Source organism: Cydia splendana, chromosome Z, assembly GCF_910591565.1.
Source record: "Cydia splendana chromosome Z, ilCydSple1.2, whole genome shotgun sequence".
Taxonomy (NCBI): Eukaryota; Metazoa; Arthropoda; class Insecta; order Lepidoptera; family Tortricidae; genus Cydia; species Cydia splendana.
This window is the reverse complement of record NC_085987.1, coordinates 32,273,437-32,294,031: the sequence shown is the minus strand read 5'-3', so window position 1 is coordinate 32,294,031 and position 20,595 is coordinate 32,273,437. Positions and strand designations below refer to the sequence as shown.

Genomic DNA, 20,595 nt, shown 5'->3' with positions numbered 1-20,595 from the left:
CGCTCCCCACTCGGAGTCGGAACCGTGGTGTACTGCCGCGACCATACGTGGACACCGGCATAGCGCCTTTTTCATGCAGGTGTACTGAAGTCAGGACATCTTTTTCGAGTAAGTGTGATGAAAATATATATTTTTGGATTAATGGGTAATCTACTGTTTAAATTTTTGCTCGTGGTAGCCCAACCTGTACAAGCCATTTTTATTGGACTGAAATCATTGTTGAGCTCTAATACGACACGAAATCAGTGCGGATATATGTTTAGGTAGATTTAGTTTTGGCGAGATGTTGCGGAGCCATTACCCGGGTCGTTGTGGCCGGCGCGGCAACGGTCGCGGACGCCTAATCGCTCATCTCATTCCAGGAGGCCATTTAATTTTCGATCGATACATGGGAAAGTAAAATTTATGGCTTCCGATATTTTTTCCACCAAGCTACCTAAGTACTTGTTATTACAGTGCTGCGTAAGATTCACATCCAACAACGGTTTTGCCCTTTATGTTCTTTAGAGACAGAGATGCTGATGGGTTATCGATTTGGAATCGGTTTGAAAAATGTTGCGTATCACTGAGAAGCTTAGCTTCAACCGTTTTTAATGCATTACTATGATGGTAACCAAATATTTCAGTAGGTAATAGAAATCAACAGGTGACTGACGGTGGAGATATATTGGGTATGTGTGTTCGTGTGTTCTTTAGTTTTGATTATGGCAATGTTTCCTCCGAATAGATCAATGTACATGTAAGCTAATCCTAATAATTGACAATCATAGATACATAAATATATTTCTATTCAACTGATATGTATTGTATCGTGTAAACGTGGCTCTTTTATTTAATGACAGGTGTATTTTACGTTTCTTAATGGGTATTTTCACACGTTATCTGTTAGATCAGACCAAAATACTTGCTCAGTGCTTAACCTTAACAACGGGTTAAGTATTAACCGAACCCTAACAAGGAGTGCGGATAAAAACTTCCAAACGATTGGTAAAATGGCGGACCCATTGAATGCTTTTATAAACAAAGTTCAAGTGTTGTATTTAATTTTAATTTAAGTATCGATTGGAGACTGCCGGCCGTCACAGCTGGGCCGAGATTACTCTAACGGCCCGATTAATGAGAAAAGCCGTGCTATGCGCAGAACGATTAGTATTAGTTTATGATTGATTATAAATGTCAATTTGCTTTGATTAATGACGCTTAACAACGGCAAGTCAGTCGTATTAACGTCACCGCTCCACATGGCGGGCGTGTGTTCATAATTATTATACGTGTGTTACCGGAAAATGGGCTTTTCTTGAAATAGTGTGAAGAGGCGAAGATAAGCACATAATTTAGTTGTATACTACGATTTATAAAATTATCTACTTTTCTAAAAATAAATTGAGAGTTATAATGACTGATGTCACTGATGTCACATTCTCAATTACTAGAGTTAGACCAAGAAAAGTCTGCAGCAATTTTGATAGCCCACGCAGTGCAAGTGTTATTTTAAACGTCAAACTTCTATGAAATTATGACGTATAAATAACACTTGCACTGCGTGGGCTATCAAACTCGCTGCAGACTTTTCTTGGTCAAACTCTATCTTTTGTTTCAAATACCTAATAACTATACAACAAAAGACAGAATAACCAACCCAATAGACGAAATATATTTTGTTGTGATAATAACTGAAATACGTATCAAGGATAAAATTGCTGCCCTAAAATTAGGCTTATAGAAAGTCAAGGAATCTATTAAAAATGCTGTACACGAAGAGAAGAACATTAGGGTTCTTCTTCAAAATGAGACGACTTACAAGAAAATCAGAAATAAAATTCAGAAAAACCTGCTTGTATTCTTTTCGTTAATTTTTCATCGTTTGAATCGTAATGTAAAATTGTTGTACCTACTGGTATTTTTTATCCGTCAAATAGTCGAGTTTCATCGGTGTCACAAAATTCTTTGGCAGCCGTCACAAATTACCTCGGTGTTAGGGCTATGCCACGGGGACTAAATAGTTCCGGTTTATGGCCTAATTATCTCTTACCTAAATCCTAAATTGTACTAACACTCAGCTTGATTATTGTTATAGAGAGAATACGGATGAACTATATCTATTAATTCATACGTGTAATAATTACTTATATAAGTGAAAAATGTCAGAGTTTCTAGGTCTCCCCTATAAGTATTTTATACCTAAATACGCAGTATACGCTTTACATTGATAGTCAGAAGATAAGAGAATTACACCGCTCGCATCGAAAGATGGTCCCTAATAACCAACTATTAACAGTTCCTTAAGGGCCACTTGCACCATTCACTAATCCGGGGTTCATTTATAACACCCGTTAATTTAGTGTCAAATAACAATTTGACACTAAGTTAACGGGTTAACCGGTTAACCCCGGGTTAATGGTATGGTGCAAGTGGGCCTAAGTATCTTTTGGTTGGGCTTCATTTAAAAAAAAATATGTTAATATTTAAATAAATTAATGAGCTACCTATAAGGACCACTATTCGACGCGAGAGGTATAGTTGCCAGTCCATTTTCATAAATACCAAGCAAGTCGGTAACATTATTTCGCGTTAGAGTCAGACCGAGAAAAGTCTGCAGCGATTTTAATAGCCCACGCAGTGCAAGTGTCGCTTTAAACGTCAAACTTCTAGGAAATTATGATGTACCTATTTAAATAACACTTGCACTGCGTGGGATGCTCGTATCAAAATCGCTGCAGACTTTTCTTGGTCTACCTAACTCTAACATACAGAGTCCGTCAAAACTAAATTTGCACCGACTTGAACAGAATAAAGTGAGGGGGAGTCATTATAAATACAACTTTGTCATTGCAAATGCCCCGCAGAGTTAGCTTGGCCGGACTATCAATAAACACAAAAAAGAGAAACATTAGGAGCATTCATTGAGCATTGTCACAGAAAAGAATTAATAGGTACCTAATATAAAATGTGCGTGTGTGTGGACACTGACACTCAAGGAAGAAAACATGCTGTTAGTGACCGAGAGGAAGATCCTCCGTAAGATACTGGGCCCAAAAAAAAGACCGGACGGAAGCTGGTCAGTCCTTAGGAACCGTGAGATCGAAGACCTAGTGGCTGAACCTAACATCATGGGAGAGACTAAAGCTCACAGACTCCGTTGGTTGGTTGGACCGAGAGAATGGATGAAGATCGGAACGTGAAAAGAGCATACCTGGGCCGTCCAGCAGGAAGACGTCCTATCGGACGCCCCAGATATCGCTGGTGCGACATGGTGGAGGCGGACCTGCACGAACTTCGAGTCAACAATTGGCGAGAGGTCGTACAGGACCGAGAAAAGTGGCGCTGTCTTGTGTCGGAGGCCAAGTCTCATTTTGGGTCGCTGAGCCAACGGAGTAAGTAAGTAATATAAAAGTGTACACATACCAATTCCATGACAACGGCGGCGCGTGTGTTTAGAACGCGTAGTCTTACTTTTTTGTAGAGGATATTATATATTAAAATTAGATAGATTTACATCATATAGAAATATTTAATCTTTCAGTTTTGGAGTGAATTTCCGCTTGAGACAAATTGTACACACACAGCCTTTTTGCATGTAGTATCTGGCAGGAAAGGAAAATATTTTCCTTAAGTTCATCCTTACTATCATCTAAATGTCATAACCCGTTTCAATATCATACGTCATACCTTTCAAAGTACACAGAAATTAAAAACCCATAAATTACATTTGAAAATTTAAAGTAAATTTGAACCCTCAGTTATTTTTAAACATAATAATGGAGAACTTCATCGCTAATATAAAAAACAAAATAATGTTAGGTAAGTTGACCTTTTAATTCATGTAAACCAGGTGACATCCATTTTGTTCACAGTTAATACGCTTTCCCACTATAGGTGCACTTTTGGCGAGGTCCCTTCAAAATCTAAGCGGGTTTTACTGCAGTACGATTCGGTTTGTGATTTCAGTGATAGAATGAACCAGTGAACCGTTTACATTCAAGACTCACACGAACCTAGCCGATGATTTTGTACATACATACATACATACATATAATCACGCCTATTTCCCGGAGGGGTAGGCAGAGACCACGGATTTCCACTTGCTACGATCCTGACATACCTCTTTCGCTTCCTTCACTTTCGTAACAATCCTCATACACGCTCGCCGGTTTAGGGTGCTTTTGACCTGGCCTTTCTTCAGAATTTCTCCGATCTGATCAGAGAAAGTCCGCCGAGGTCTACCCTTTCCAACTCCCACTTCTATCTCCCTTATACACTCTCTTTGTTAGCCTTCTTTCACTCTTTCCACGTGTCCAAACTATCTCAACATACCTTTCTCAATTTTTGTCACTACATCTACATTCAGTCCACACTTTTCCTTTATCACACTGTCCCTAATTCTATCATGCAATCTCACACCACACAAACTTCTCAACGCTCTCATTTCCACTGCTTTCACTTGGCCCTGATGCCTCTTCTGCCATACCCAACTTTCGCTACCATACATAAGTGTAGGCACCAACACCCCTCTATAAACAGCCAACCGTGCTTTTGGCGACACCTTCTGGCTGCTCATAAAAGCGTTAAGTGCCCCATTCACGCGATTTCCAGCATTCACTCTCCTTTCAATGTCTTTATCATGCTTACCGTCCCTAGTGAACAAGGTTCCCAGATACACAAAGTCTTTCACTTGTTCCACTCTTTCTTGACCGATCGAAATTTCACAGTTAGTCATATTTTCTACCTATTCAAATACCATTAGATTCGTCTTGCTTACATTTATTTTCATTCCTTTCCTTTCAATAATTGATTTTGTAATAACTTGAAATATTGACATAAACATTCAAGTAACATATACATATGTACCTATTTGTTAGAAATTGTAATACCTACAATTTTCTTTGTTTAACAATTTTTAGCAATGGAAACTACTTAGTAGGTACGCGACTGAAATATCCGACAGACATATCTTACGTAAATGTTCATGCGAAGGTTCATGTCGTTTTAACATGAGAGTGTAATTTCGACTGTATTGGGAGCGGCATTTTCGCGGCGGGTTCGTGTGACTTAATCTGGATACGTACGGTATTTTCGAAAACAAAGTGCTGAGGAAACGCAGCTACCTATATAAATGACACATTGACGTTTTCAGGCGGCGAGGAGAAAGACGGAACTATAAGAAACCCTCCCTTAATTCCTATGCCAGATATAGACAAAATGACGGCGTCTGCACCCCGCTCCGAGACCCCCGCGCCGGATATCACCCAGATCCAGATCCAGAACGAGCAAGAAGAAAACCGTGACAATGATTCCAGTAAACCTCTTCCGTCACTAAACGTCCTCTTGAAATCATTCGTTCCATCCGAGAAACAGGAAGAAGAACAGCCAAAACATGTCCCGAATCCGATAGAGGATGATATTTTTATATACTACGATTGAAATCAAATAGTTACTTTTTAGCAAAATGAAGGATCACAGCAGAATGAGGTTTACAACCTGACAAGCATTTGTATTTTAAATTCAAAAATATGTCATAGCATTACCAAAAATTATTTCATTTAAGTACGCCGCCTCTATTAGCACGTAGGGTACATCTTGCCGCATAACGTGCGACTTAATTTACTTTCTCACCAATAAATTGTAATTGAGCTCGAAATTAAGAATGAGATATGTTATAGGTTATAATCATTTAGTAATAAAAATTAGGCACGAGATGACTCTATAGTTCATTGTGTTTAAAATGTCACGAGTTTCCGTTTCCTACATCTCAATGGAATTAGCAAAGCTCGAAGCCGAACTGATAAAAGGAAAATGGTACTTACACTGCCATACGGGCCCTCGCCGAGGAAGGTGACTGGTCGCATGCGCCCCCGCGGGAAGTCCAGCAGGGGCGCCACTCCGTTTGGGGGCTCCGCTTCCGGCAGTTTTATCGAGGTGAAGAGCCCCGGCGCTGGCCGCTCGCGCCGACAGGTGCGCCCCTCGGGGTACGTCTGGGGACAAACAAAGGTATTAGGTGTGACTAGATCTGGCAAAAGCACCAGGGTTATTCCCACTAGAAACCAACAAGTTATTACCAGAGGTAACTACTGTGTTTTTTTTTCCCAGTAGTTACCACTGGTAAAGGTGGGATTTTTTTTCCCAGTAGCAAAAAGCATTTTTCCTATGCCGTTCCTAGCTATACTAGCACTTGTAGGTATGTAGAAAGAAGAATATTGTTTGGCAAAAAACATTCTCTCGTAATTAATTATCGTCGGTTTTTCCCTAAACAAAAACCGTAGACGGTATATTACTAGTATTATAACGTATCTGTTGTGCTTCAGTCAATTAGCGTCCGAAGAAACCCAAGTTATTATCAGCCGAGCGCCACATTGATCAGTTTTTGTTACACCATTACACCCGTTAATAATCCCCGGGAGTACAGTCGGCATCAAAAGTTCTCTAACTGCTTAACAAAACGGTATAATAAAATTTTTATACAGGGTGACCTTAGCCATTGGACAAACTCTGAAATCCCACGTAGAGTTACTTCACAGATATGTCCTAACGGTAATATTTTTTTAATTAGAACAAAAGCTAAAAAAAATAATTATCAAACTAAAGTTATTTCCAATAGTCGACAACAAAAAGAAACATACTGTATTAATCATTGGCAGTGCTTTTGAAAATTTGTTTGAAAATGTGCGGCAATGATGACATTTGTCAAAAGTCAGAATCTTATTAATGTCATAAAACTCATAAATATAAAAGATAATCAAAACGGTCGAAGAAGGTTTCATACTATTTATTACCTGAGGAGCTACTAACACATACAGGTTGCTCCAAAGTAAAAAAATCGTAATTTGTTAATTTCTTCGTAACCGCTACACGGGAACACCCAAATATTCCGAAATATGTTTTTCCGACTTTCATAACCTCGATTTTCATAATCACGATTTTTTTATGCGTCCGAAATATCGAAATCACGACTTTGAAAACCACGAAAGAAGAAAATCACGACTGCGCTATTTTCCAATACTTAAAATCCGATTGTCATATGAACGAAAGCTTAAAGTTCCGATTTTTAAAAAATCCGATTTTTTTTTCCGAATTTGTCTATTCCGAAAAATCATTGACTGATCGGAAATAAAATAATTCGGAATTCAGAAATTTGATCTTTTGTAAACTCGGAATAATGAAATTCGTGATTTTCAAAAGGGAAGTAATTAAATGGTCAGCCGTTTTTAAAATTGACCTGTAAAAAAATGCATCTAAATCATTTGGACATGCTAGAACTGCTACCTTTACAGAAACCAACTGCTACTAGAAAAGTGGGTTAGGATAGAACTGCAACCTTCACAGAAGCCAACTGCTACTAGAAAAGTGGCTTAGGTTAGAACTGCGACATTTACGGAAACCAACTGCTACTAGAAAAGTGGGTTAAGTTAGGTTAGAACTGCGACCTTCACAGAAATTCACTGCTACTAGAAAAGTGGGTTAGGTTAGGTTAGAACTGCGACCTTCACAGAAACCATCTGCTACTAAAAAAGTGGGTTAGGTTAGGTTAGGTTAGAACCGCGACCTTCACAGAAACCAACTGCTACCAGAAAAGTGGGTTAGGTTAGGTTAGAACTGCGTCCTTTACTGAAACCAACTGCTAATAGAAAAGTGGGTTAGGTTAGGTTAGAACTGAGACCTTCACAGAAGCCAACTGCTACTAGAAAAGTAGGTTAGGTTAGAACTTCGACCTTTACAGAAACCAACTGCTACTAGCGAAGTGGATTAGGTTAGGTTAGAACTGCGACCTTCACAGAAACCAACTGCTACTAGAAATGTGGTTTAGGATAGGTTAGAACTGCGACCTTTACAGAAACCAACTGCTACTAGAAAAGTAGGTGTAGGTTAGGTTAGAACTGCGACCCTCCCTCCCCTAGAAACTTACTGCTTACAGAAAAGTAGGTATAGGTTAGGTTAGAACTGCGACCCCTACAGTAAATAACTGTTATTAAAAAAGTAGGTTTAGGTTACGTTAGAACTGCTACCCCCCATAGAAACGTAGGTACCTTTATTTATTAACAACAAATTCGGATCATCGTTATTCGGAATTTAAAAAACTGGAATCACGTCAAATCGGAATTCAAAATTTCGGAATTATGACCATTTTGGAATTCGTGATATCAAAAATCGTAAATGTTAAATTCGGTGTTTCTCCCTATCGGAATTGTTATATTCGGAATTATGTGGTTCGGAATTTAAAAAATCGCCGGTTTTACTATTCGGAAATATAAAACTTCGTGATTTTCATCGTTACGTAATTACGACAATCGGAATTTTGATGGGTCGAGCATTTAAAAATCGGAATAATAAAATTCGATATTTTAAAATTCGGCATAAAATATTTCGGAATTATGTAGTGTACTCCCGCTACACCGATTGTTATGATACTTTGTATACTGGTTCTAAATACCCTAATGCATATGTACATTTCGGCTTTGTCCAATGGCTAGGGACACCCTGTATATGTAGAACAATTAGACTCTGCGAATACTTTAGACCACAGATTATAGAGATAGGTATATCTCTATTTGGAAAATAATTCTAGAATGGCAGATACTTTTGGAGCGTTGCTTTATCCGCTACTATTGATGCCGACTGTATAGTCAACTACAACGTACTTCAAGCGGAACAGGGTAGGGATATGTTGTCTTCTAAAGGTTTTTGATTGAATTCGTATTAACCAAAGGTTTTGCTTAGTACCTTACTAGGTACTAGGGACTCCTAGGAGCAGATTTTTCAATAACTAGGCGTATCAATTAGAATACTACCTGACCGCTGATTGCACGTTTATCCTTTGATCCCACATGCAAAATTAATTATTTATGTAGGTATTCTAGGTAGGAGTCTGTTCGGAAAGAGAAGAGTCGTGGAATATATTGGGCCCCATACATTCCACGACTCTTCTCTTTCCGCACAGACTCTACCAGATTAGACAAAATTAGTTGAAATTGTTTTTTTTGGCGTGATGTGTAAGGAATTAGTTTTTTAGTCATAAAAGTTTGACTATGGAACTTTTCGTTAAAATTACCTAATATACAGGGTGATCAATCCAAATGGGTCAGTATGGAGAAGTCAGAAACTATGAGAGATAGCAAAATCTTTTCTTAGGAACCATGGCTTCGATTTTACATTTAATAATAATGGCATTCAAACTTTTGCTTTAACTCTCATTACATAACCAGGAATCGAACCTGGTCAATATTCTTTATGTAATCGCGTGTAGTATTTGTTTGTATAATTGATCCTGAAAGTATAAGGAGCAAATTTTGCTATGAAATCTTGTGTAAACATTAGACTGAAATGCCCACAATTTAAATAATTTGCAAAATGTTGTCATCATTATGAATCATTTATCGGAATAGACCACTTATGCATATCTTATCAGCATCGATATTATGCATTACAAATTGCGTTTATTTAAAATTAGAACACATTCGTTCAGCGGGCGTGTCTATTTATTTAAAATTTGAATATGGAACACTTAATAACAACGAAAAATCTTGCAGAATTTATATCTAACATTGTTTACAGAGACTTCGACCAGGTTCGATTCCCGGTTAAGTACGAGAGATTTAAAAAAATTGAATGTCATTATTATTAAATCTAAAATCGAAGCCATGTTTCCTAAGAACAGATTTCGCTATCTCTCATAGTTTCTGACTTCTCCATACTGGCCCATTTGGATTGATCATCCTGTATATTTGATACAATACAACCTTTTATTACTGACTATACTTTTCTATGCAAAGTCATCTCTCTTTTATAGGTAGGTACCTATTTAGATCTTCTACGCTACATTTAGTCTGTATCATCAGACCAAATTAAGTAAAATATAGTAAATAGACATTTGTTTTTCAATAAAAACGTCTTAAAACGGGGATCAGCTCACTGAGCCACTAGTGTATGTAGATACAAATACCGTTATTTGTTAATTTACCTGCTGCGATATACATATTTGATCCGACTGTATTTTCACGTTCATTTTGAGTCAGTATTAAGTAACACAGGTTTCGCACTAAATTGCTAGTCCCCCCTCCCAAGATTGTGCGCGCATAATTTATACTACACATGAATTATTGCGATATTTAGATGAGTAGGTACATTATAATATATTGCTTTGATGCAATTATAATAACAATAAGTCATCGCAAATTATGACGCAATAAAAGTCACGTACCTACGGGTGCTTTTAGGAATCTGTTAACTTCGGGGTCTTGGCAAGCAATACATTATTAAAAATGTACCTACGTACCTGTACATTATTAAAAATGTACTACGAAATATGTACTACAATGGGAAATGACCAGACCGTCGTGTCTCAGCTATTATTCTTTTACGAAAATAAAGTGTATGATATCTCTGTTATTTTTACCCAGTTCCGTTCAAAAGTCCCTTATCCGTAAGATCTTTGCCTCGAGAGAAGCAGATTTAAAAACCCTTTGTAAACTTTCATCCCTTTGTATTATTCACATAGCTGCGACAGAGTGAACCTCGCTGTAGTTTGCCAGGGGATTTAGCGAGTTAGGCGTGGTGTGTTCACGTTGCTAGCACGTCGCACAATATATCTATACTCTATATTATGAATATGACTACTCTTATCAACATTTTAATCAACAAAGTTCGTTTTGTTACTTTTAGTTTTAGTCAGAATAACAATATTGTTTAGCTTTAGCAAGTTTAATTAAACCTTATTTCATCGGTAAAACATGTATTTTGATATAAGGCTTGTTTTAATAAAAAAAAAAACCCGGACTTTAATATCTAAACAGTGTGGCCTAAAACAAGAGCAAAAAATTAAACTGTAGGCTATACTCCTCAAACTGATCAACATTTGTGATTTAATTTTCAGTAATATAATAAAATAATAATAATTCAGCCTTTAGGTATACATACGTCCCACTGCTGGGCACAGGCCTCCTCTCATGCGCGACAGGGCTTGGGCTATAAACCCCACGGGATTGGGGATTTTCAGTAAGTAGGTAGGTACACCTTAAATTTTATTCTAAGACGCAATGTATTGTGTTGTAATCTATTTTGTTACGGTTAAGGCGTGACAAGCAACTTCAATTACAATGATAATAGCGAACATTGAAGATAATACCTATATAATTTATATGAAGTCAAGAAGTTATAATTTTTAAAAGTTATTGAACAAAAGTGTCACCGTTTGAGGAGTACAATCTATGTTTTAGTGAATTGCTCATGTTAAGGTGCCCACTGATTAACAGTTCGCCGGACGATATCAGCCTGTCAGTTAAACGCAAAATTTGACAGCTCCGAACCAACTGACAGGCTGATATCGTCCGGCGAACTGTTAATCAGTGGGCCCCTTCAGTCGAGTTCATAAATATGTATACATTTCTTCACTTTAATCCATTGCAATAAGGGGAAAAAATGTATACATGTTTATGAATTCGACTGTTCAGGCCACACCCGGCATAATAATATATAATTCAGCGTGAAGGATATTTATGTAATGTAATTTCCATGCAGTGATATTGCTCAGAAATAGATTTTACAGAAATGATCGAGGAAATATCGTCTTAGTTGCAAGCCGACGAAGCCGTTTCAAAAGGTACCTAATCAGCGGAATGCGAAAGAAAACCCTGGGGCGTTATTCTTACCGAGTACTGAGTGCAGTCGCACGAGATGTCGGACCACAGCAAATGTGGCCTAAAAATTCGTTACGACTTACGTAATCCAAGAGCTCACTTTGGTTTATTTTGAGCATACGACTCGATTACGCTTGGTCAGCGACTGGAACAACACCCCAGGAGTTGGCTTTTCATTCGCTAGCCTTTCAGTACAAATTCTATAAATCTTCTCCAAATACCGCGCATTAGCTTCGTGAAATTAATGTTGGTTTGACATGTCTGAGCGGTTAGTTATTTTAATTAAATAGCAGATTGCATGCTTGGTGGCAAAACGCCCTTAGTTATTAATGTTTACCGGCTCGGCTGGTCGGGCGCGGTCAATATAGGACTAACACATGACATCATATTAAAATAATTATAGTTCAGGCTTCCGATAATACATTATATCATGTAATCCTTAAAGTGTGGTTTTGCAGATGTACTTTGTCCTACCTGCACAATCGCTCGGACGGCTCTTTTCTGCATTCGGAAGACACGCTCCCATTCGGCAGCGCGGCCCCACAGCTCCGCACCGTATTGGAGGATCGAGTGCACAGTGGCAAAATAGCAAGACCTCACCACATCCCTGGGCACCACCCTTGCCAGGCGTCGCAGTGCGAAGCAGGCATCCGCCAGTTTGTTACAAACTTTAATAGTGTGTGCTTCCCACTGGAGGCCCCTATCAAGTTCAATGCCCAGAAATGCGGTGCTTTAGACCCGGTCTGTTCTGACACGGTCCACGAGTAAGTACCACTAGATCCCTAGGATCTCTTCCAGCAAGATTGAAATGCAGGAAATGGGTCTTTTTTAAGTTAAGTACTAAGCCGTTCACACTGAAATACCGCGATACCTGACTAGCAACTTCATTTAGGCGCTGCTCGAGTTTATCTATATTGGGTGCGGATACTACAACAGCGACGTCATCGGCATACATATAAGCATCGGCATAATATTTAAGTATTATATTATATATATCGTTGTCTGAGTACCCACAACACAAGCCTTCTTGAGCTTACTGTGGGACTTAGTCAATTAGTGTAAGAATGTCGGTTAATATTTATTTATTTATTATTTATTTATTTAAGTCTTGTTACAATAATCAGTCTCACAAATGAAATCTTCTTTTTATCTTAAAATATCTATAGCCCAACCCACATTTCCCACAAAAAGGTGCTTTCAATTCAACCATTTTAGTTTGAGCAAACAAAATCAATTAACGTGCATACAGGTATTAAATTAAATATACCTTAAAACATTTATTCACACGAAACATTTAACATTTTTAACGGGATAAGTTCGCCTTTGTACACATTTACTGTATTCTCTCTGTGTTATGTACTTACATTTTCCCGCTTTATTTAGTAGCATAATAATAACAAAATAATCGCCGTCCATCGCTTTCACCCAATAACCTAGTTCATTTTAGATTCCATCAACTCTCAATAGCCCTTACACCCTGGCGGGTCCTGCCTCTGCGTGCGTCCCATGACACGGGTAAGGGCAGCATCCGCTCGGTGTACCCCTTACATTTCATTAAAGTGTCAAAAGGGCCTCTACGTGTTGGCTTCGGCTCCGCGCACGCCTCTCAAAGGTCCGGAACACCATTGTTCCGTGATGGGAAAGACATACAAAATAACATACAATAAATAATAATAATAAATTAATATTATAGGACATTTATATACAAATTGACTAAGCCCCACGGTAAGCTCAAGAAAGCTTGTGTTGTTGGTAGGTACTCGGACAACGATATATATTCATATTCTTTATTTGTACTGATCATAAATACATTGTCACAGATGCGTAATTTACATTATTATACAAATACTTAAATACATAGAAAACAACCATGACTCAGGGACAAATATCTGTGCTCATCACACATATAAATGTCCTAACCGGGATTCGGGATTCGAACCTAGGATCGCGGCTTCACAGGCAGGGTCACTACCCACTGGGTCAGACCGGTCATCAAAAGTCAACATATATTCCTCTAATTACTTTTAATTCGACAAAACATTTAACTTAACTGCTGAAGTGCTGAATGAAGTTTTATAAATAATTATTCATTATATTTTAAATGCAGGTAACACTTATTATAACTGGGCTATAATGGTTTGTACACAATAAAACGAAAGAACATGTAGGTACATGCGAGAACTTTTAAATTTTAGCAGTGTTTTAAGCTGTTATTTTATATTTTAGCGTTTGATTCACTTTACCGGATCCGGGACCGGATCCGGTGAATTTTGCCGGATCCGGTATCTTGAAAAATGTGCCGGATCCGGCCGGATTACCGGATACGCCGGACCGGATTGCAATCCCTAACTATAGCTTCTGCCCGTGACTTTTGTCTGCATGGATTGACGATTATGATTTATAAAAACTACCATAATTATGTCCTTTTTCATCTAAATCTGTTCAGCGGTTTAAGTGTGAAGAGGTAACAGACAGACAGAGTTACTTTCGCTTTTAAAATATTAATATGTAATAGGGAGATTACACGTATAAACCGAAATGATGTCACACTAGGTTTCAAAACTTTTAAGTGAGGGGTACGATCCAACTAGGGTACAAATCAATATTATTTTATACAATTATGGCGATGAAAGGAGATCGCATAAAATAAATATGGTACCTATGTAGTGAAAAGACTGCCCTTTGTTAGTAAAGCCGGCAAATAGTGAGGGTTTTAATAATTATAGAAATGATCCATTAGCCCGGGGCGAGCTCGTAAGCCATACGAAGCCGCTGTAAAACATTAACAAACACAGGGTACAAGTCGCCTTACTCATTTTAGCGTCCTTTACTCATTTATCATTTTGAAACCGTCCACATAATACCCCTAATGAGTAAAATCCGAGCATACCTTAGGCGGTACCATTAATATTACAACCCCGGCCCCTTTCTGCTTGAATTCTGTAGTCGCGCGGCTCCAGGATAGTTTGAATATTGAATGGGTTGGCGATTTCAATGCCACTTTTATGTGTAACGGCGAATGATTAAGGAGCGTGTTGCGAAACAGATTTTCACTCTGAATAAAAGTGTTAGGTAGTGAGTTACCATAATACATATACAAAGTAAATATATACATATACATAGTCAAAGTAAATGTGTGTTTGGGTTAACTGTTGTGTTAGATTAATCGATTGATGGAAACGTTGTGTCTGTCTGTTTGACATTGAGTTAGTATGTAGATCCATTTTATGATATTCTAGAAAAGAAAAAGAAAAATAATAAGTACTTATATCTATTTTTGCCATGATAACGAATGCGTCTATAAAGGATAAACTTTTCTCTAAAACATTAAAGATATATATTTAATGATACATTTTCATCCTCTCTCCTTCGCCCACGTTGCCCACCCACTTAGTAATTGGATTTTTTTATTAATATTGTTATTTTTTGTTTTTCCGTTTGTATTTTTATTTTCTAGTAATGCAATGTACTTACGTTTACTAATAATGTTTTTTTGATTGCGGTATTTTCAAGGGAATATGTTTTATTTTACCTATTCTAAAGTTTTGTAAGAGTGAGTTGCAATGACTATTTGCGTCATATTATAATTAAGTAGTCTTCATATTATAATAAAGGTGTTTATGGATCCTTGATAGTGAAATATCGTGTTCATAGCAACTTCACATAAGTTTGTTTACACACGTGCAACATAAAAGTGGCCGCGTGTCACATCCCTACTTATATACAGATGGAAAGTGGGGTGTTGCTGGGCATGTGACATATTCACGTGGCACTAGGGGGTACTTACAGCAGGTAGGGTTGCGGCTACGCGTTGCCGCGTGTTTCTTGTAATGGAGTGCCCGCGCCGCCGCTGCGAGCCTCGCAGCCGGGGCGAGAGGGGGTGGGATAAGTGCGCTAAAATGATGCATAAAACATAAACATCGCGCCGATGAAATTCTTTTTCGCCATGCCAGGTGTACTCGCTCGCATGTATCTAATCCGATCAATCGAATACTCAGCCGGGCTCTTTTGTAAAATGTCTTGTTTTGCCGTGCCTTAAATTGAGTTATTCTTAAGTACTAAAAATATTTTGAGCTATTTCCTTGGGCTTGTATTTTATCGTTAAATCGATTTTATGCTGAAAAGCATTAGACTTCTACACAGTGTTATAAAGTGACGTAAACAAGTAAGTTAAAAATACATCTTAACAATACGTAACTACATTTCCAAATATCAAAAACATATTATATTTATCTAAATTGTAAAAGTAAATCCAAAATAATTTGTTCAGTTGTTGTTGTTTGTGTTTGTTGTGTGGGTGTGCAATAACGTTATCCATTACCTAATGGAAAATGAAAGCTAAATAACAACTAGAGTAGGAAACTGTTTTGCCTTTGAGTATTTAATTAAATATAATAGGTAAGTAAAGTATGCAGTGCAGCTCAATTAAAACATTTCTCTAATCTCGAAACAACAGTACTTATATACTACAGCAATTTGATTTCCTCATGGTTCATTAATTTTAAACAAAGTTCAATGTTAAAGTTAAGGGTTCGCTAGGTTTCAAGTTCAAATTACAAATCCCGTTCTCCCGGTGAAAATCCTCATTATCTAAGTTGGTATTTGCCTCAAAGGGTCTCATTTAGTGCACTCTCATTTTGCTCGACCTCCCCAACAATGGTTGCTAAAGTATTTCATTTTGTGACTTTCCACAGGCTACCGTTTGGGTAGAAAATGCTAATGTAAAAGTTGCTTTATAAGATATAAGTTTTTTAAATATCCAAATTATTACTGGAATATCTAAGCGTTAGTGGTCTGGTCTGGTCCGGCCCCGGCCCGGTCTAGCGTGAGTCATCCTTTAACGTGTGATTTTTAATGCGGAGATCGCGGGTTGGAACGGTCTCAATACCAATGAGTTTTTCGGAACTTACGTACGAAATATAACTTGATATTTACCAGAAAAACATCGTGAAGAAACTTGCATATATCTGCGAAGAAATTCAAAGGTACTATTAGAAGTATTTGAACAAATTAAATTATTTTTCAGAAAAAATTTTTAATATTTTTTATTTCAGTTTATAAATTCAAAGGTATTTATGAAGTCTGTAACCCACTTTGGGCCAGCGTAAGGACTATAGCCCCACCCTCGTGCAAGAGAGGAGGCCTGTGCCCAGTAAATAGGTTGATTTATCATATTGTTGTTATATAAATTATAAGTTATATTTAGAACGACTAGACGGCTATTTCGGAGTAAACAAATTATAGTCAAAACAAACACGCATAAAAAGATATTCTCTAAAAATTATCAACAATATCCAGAGGAAAACAAAGAGAAATTGCCATGAAATGGTTTGTATGTAATAATAGGACTGCGTCTATTTGCTACTGAATATTTTATACGGCGAGTGAACCAGCGGTTAAGTTATCGCTGCAGTGTGCAGCTGCAGATGTATGGCGCCCAACTTACACTTACATTAACAATACGTGGTATTTACATCTGCACATTTCAGTATTCAGTATTACATTACGTCTTAGTGTGAATCCTGCTTATATTTTAAGAAAGAAACATGCTTGTCATATGTAAGCTGTCACCATAATATAGTCACGCAATAGGTAGGTAGTACGTGTGTTAGAACTATTGAAATATATTTAATTTTGTTAGCCCAGCAGCCAGGGGTTAAAGAAGAGATAATCACAGTAGAAATCAACAGTTTTAGGAGTCTCAAAGAGCCGTAAATGTGGTTTTGAGTTATCTAATAACAGTATAGATAGTGTCATTAGCGAGTACGCGCAGGTTTGACAAATCTAACCTTTATTAGCATGGCAATACGAACCAAAGCACCCGTCTTAGTGAATGAACCGATCCGTGTTATTGTTATCCGATACGTGTTAATTTTTGGGCAACTTTCATAGTGCTGCATGCGTCTCACGTGCCGCGGGTTGCTGACCCCTGCAGTACTAATTGCAAAAATAAAAAACAAACAACAGTCACTACGCATATTTTTATTAATGATAGAAAAGTCGCTCTTGTTACAGACCACAATCTGTATTATTGTATTCTTAAGTAGGTGTAACAGTTTTACCCATTACATGCTCTCTACTCGGAACCTCGCGGGCGATAAGTATATTGTCTAGAAAATGCCAACATGTGATAACAAACACGGGTGTCCCCATTATTACGCCGCACACTAGGCTGTAATTATGAATTAAGCACTGGTCTCTCGTGAAAAAGCATTAATTAAGTTCGCCGGGATTTTTAAACAAGTCGTGTAGTATTCGCAATTAGCTTCGTTACATCATCTGGCGTCTAAGTGCTCTCATTGCTGATATGGAGCTAGCAGGCAGCGTCACATTCTTGCTGAGAAGGTCGAGGTTAAATAACTCGGGGCTGTAATTACTATTGCTTAATGACAGAAAGTGATGTTGGTTAGACCTAGTCTGGCTTCCGTGCATTTATTTTTGGTAAGGCCAAACCATTTTATGATTTAAAATTCACGAATGGGTAGTACATATGTCTATCGTCACCTTTGCTAGCAAAGCTGTGGCACTTTCTTACACTTTTTGGAATCACATTGGGCCCCTGGGTGTAAGTGGGAGGCAGTGTGCTGTACCAAATCTACGATTCTTCAGAGTTCGTGCGCAGACCATAGAAACAAATGAGATCTAAAGATGCTGAACAAAATATGCGTAACCTAATAAAGAGTGATTCTCAAAATAATGGCATCTTAACCTGTCATCGAGTTTATGAATTGAATGTATATTTATTTGCTCTTTTTCAAATCAAACAAAAATGTATCTAGATAAACTAAACAACGTTTATCGAGGCCAAGTCATTATTTTTATTTAAATTTAATACTTATATTTAAAAAAATAAAAAGTAGCACTTTTCACTGTAACTTGTCTTGTCCAAAAGCGTCGGTCTTCCAGTTTTAGTTCTTTAGATTTTATAAGCATCAATCTATGTAAATAAAATATCATGCTATATAATAACATAAACAATACCTTTTAAAATGTACTTTGCACAGGCCTTATCTTATATATATATTTTTTACAACAATATTCACGCACGAAGTTTGTCCAAGGATATTTTCACTGTTAACCTGTACCAACCTGTATATGCGCGGTATTGCATCTGACTCATACACAGAAAAAATTATTTAGATCATAACTATGGCAAAATATTAGGTAAGTATCAAGCTAACCACCGTAGGGTACCATCATGACCCAAGTGTCGTAGTTTCGTAGAGACAAGTGGTTAAAGGCAGACATCTGGGGTTTTGTAACGGAATGTTAACTTTAATTTGTTTCGATTATTTTAAGAATTTGGTATGGGGCCTAATGTAATAATATCATTTTAATATTGTATGAAGGTTTATTCATCTATGCTAAAAGTGAGACATTCGTATTATTATCCGTTCAAGGGAAAAAATAAAAATGAATGTATTTTTCACTGTAACCTGCTTAACTTTAACCTGCGTTCAATGTATAGGTTATTGTAAGTCTTGAAAATAACTTCTTCATTTTTCGTTCCCTTTTGAAAATATGGGGTACTTGAAGTAGTAAAACATATTGTTCATTCTTAAAAGTAAAAAAAATACAAAAAAAAAATTCATTAACTTTAACCTGTCGATGCCACTTTCTTGAGAATCACTCTTAAAACATTTTGGCTCACATGGACATAGATAAGCCAATAAACGGAATATTCTCCGCATGCGATGAGAACGTAGAGAAATTTGTGGTGCTTCTGCTAAAATTGTGGAACAATTTTTTTTCTGTTTTATAATTTTTTATTTTGACTGACTGTTGTGTGACGTGTTGAAGTTGAATGCTGCGAATAATTTCATACTTTAGGTATCAAACGGCCTTCTCTGTAGAGTTTATTTCATTACGAAAAACTTAGTTAAAGTTAGATTTAATTAATGTATTATTACGTACTTTATTACAGTCCTATTACCTGTTAGTAAGTATTAAAGTACCTACAACTTTTATTCCTATCGATGTCGACTATCGAAACTAAAGTCTAAAAATAGTCTCCGTCACTTGAAATCATTTTGAATATTAATATATTTACTTTTAAGATATTATACTGTTACATCTCGACTTGGTAAAGCTAGAAAAAAATTGTAGCATCCTGTCCCTTAATCCTTGAGTGGGCAGCATTCGTTGCTGTAGCACAAACTCCCCGTGTCATTATAAAATACGGCCCGCACCGTGGATTCACTTTGAGAAATGGAGGCCAGACTTGAAAACACCTGAGTCCCGCTCTCTAGCTTTTATGTACGTACGATGTTTTCCTTTTATTTGCTTGTGTTTTCAAGTAACACGACGTCGTAATTAGCTTTCTATGTGTGTACTATGTATTATAAGTGTTAAAGGTTTCATTTATGATTTATTTAGGTATTTGTAGACTGTTTTACTTCGTATTTGATTACGATTACATGTTTCAAATCTTTTAAGATTTTCAATGTTTCCCGGGTTTCGATTTACATATTTATCACTAATTATTGGTACGATATTGCAATATTTAATAAACTAGTATATTTTGTAGATGGTACAGTAAAAACCGCAAACATATTTGTCAACTACTTACTTTTCTCTAATAATTTAACACTTCTTAATCTTTTAGAGCAACCACTGTAAAATACTTTTTTTCAATAAATTATTTGTATTTGTATATCTCAGTCAGCAAGGATCATTAGAAACCTTAGGAATATCAACAGTATATTGACAAATGATTATTATAATTACGGCGAAGGAGATCCTGGCTATACCAACGTATCTGGGTAACTTTTTCTTGTCACACGTTGCCATTGGGCAACTCTTAACCCTTATTTTATCCCCTTTTTAACAAACTGTCTCTATTTTCCCCTGGACAGCGAGCGGTACAAAACAGCGACACAAAAAAGTTGATCCATCTATCTACTTTTAGATTCTACTGACTTAATTGTATTAAATTTGATCGAAAAATTGGGCAATTATTTTTTTTTGC

At 37.1% G+C, this 20,595-nt stretch overlaps 1 protein-coding gene across 1 annotated transcript in view; it reads right to left on the bottom strand.

Moving 5' to 3' along the window:
* Nucleotides 1–20,595, bottom strand: part of LOC134804742 (discoidin domain-containing receptor tyrosine kinase B-like) — a 269,473-nt gene that overhangs the window by 27,800 nt on the left and 221,078 nt on the right. The window contains exon 14 of the mRNA XM_063777943.1: nucleotides 5,805–5,972. Coding sequence (XP_063634013.1) covers nucleotides 5,805–5,972 — 168 coding nt within the window. The remainder of the gene's footprint in view (nucleotides 1–5,804; nucleotides 5,973–20,595) is intronic.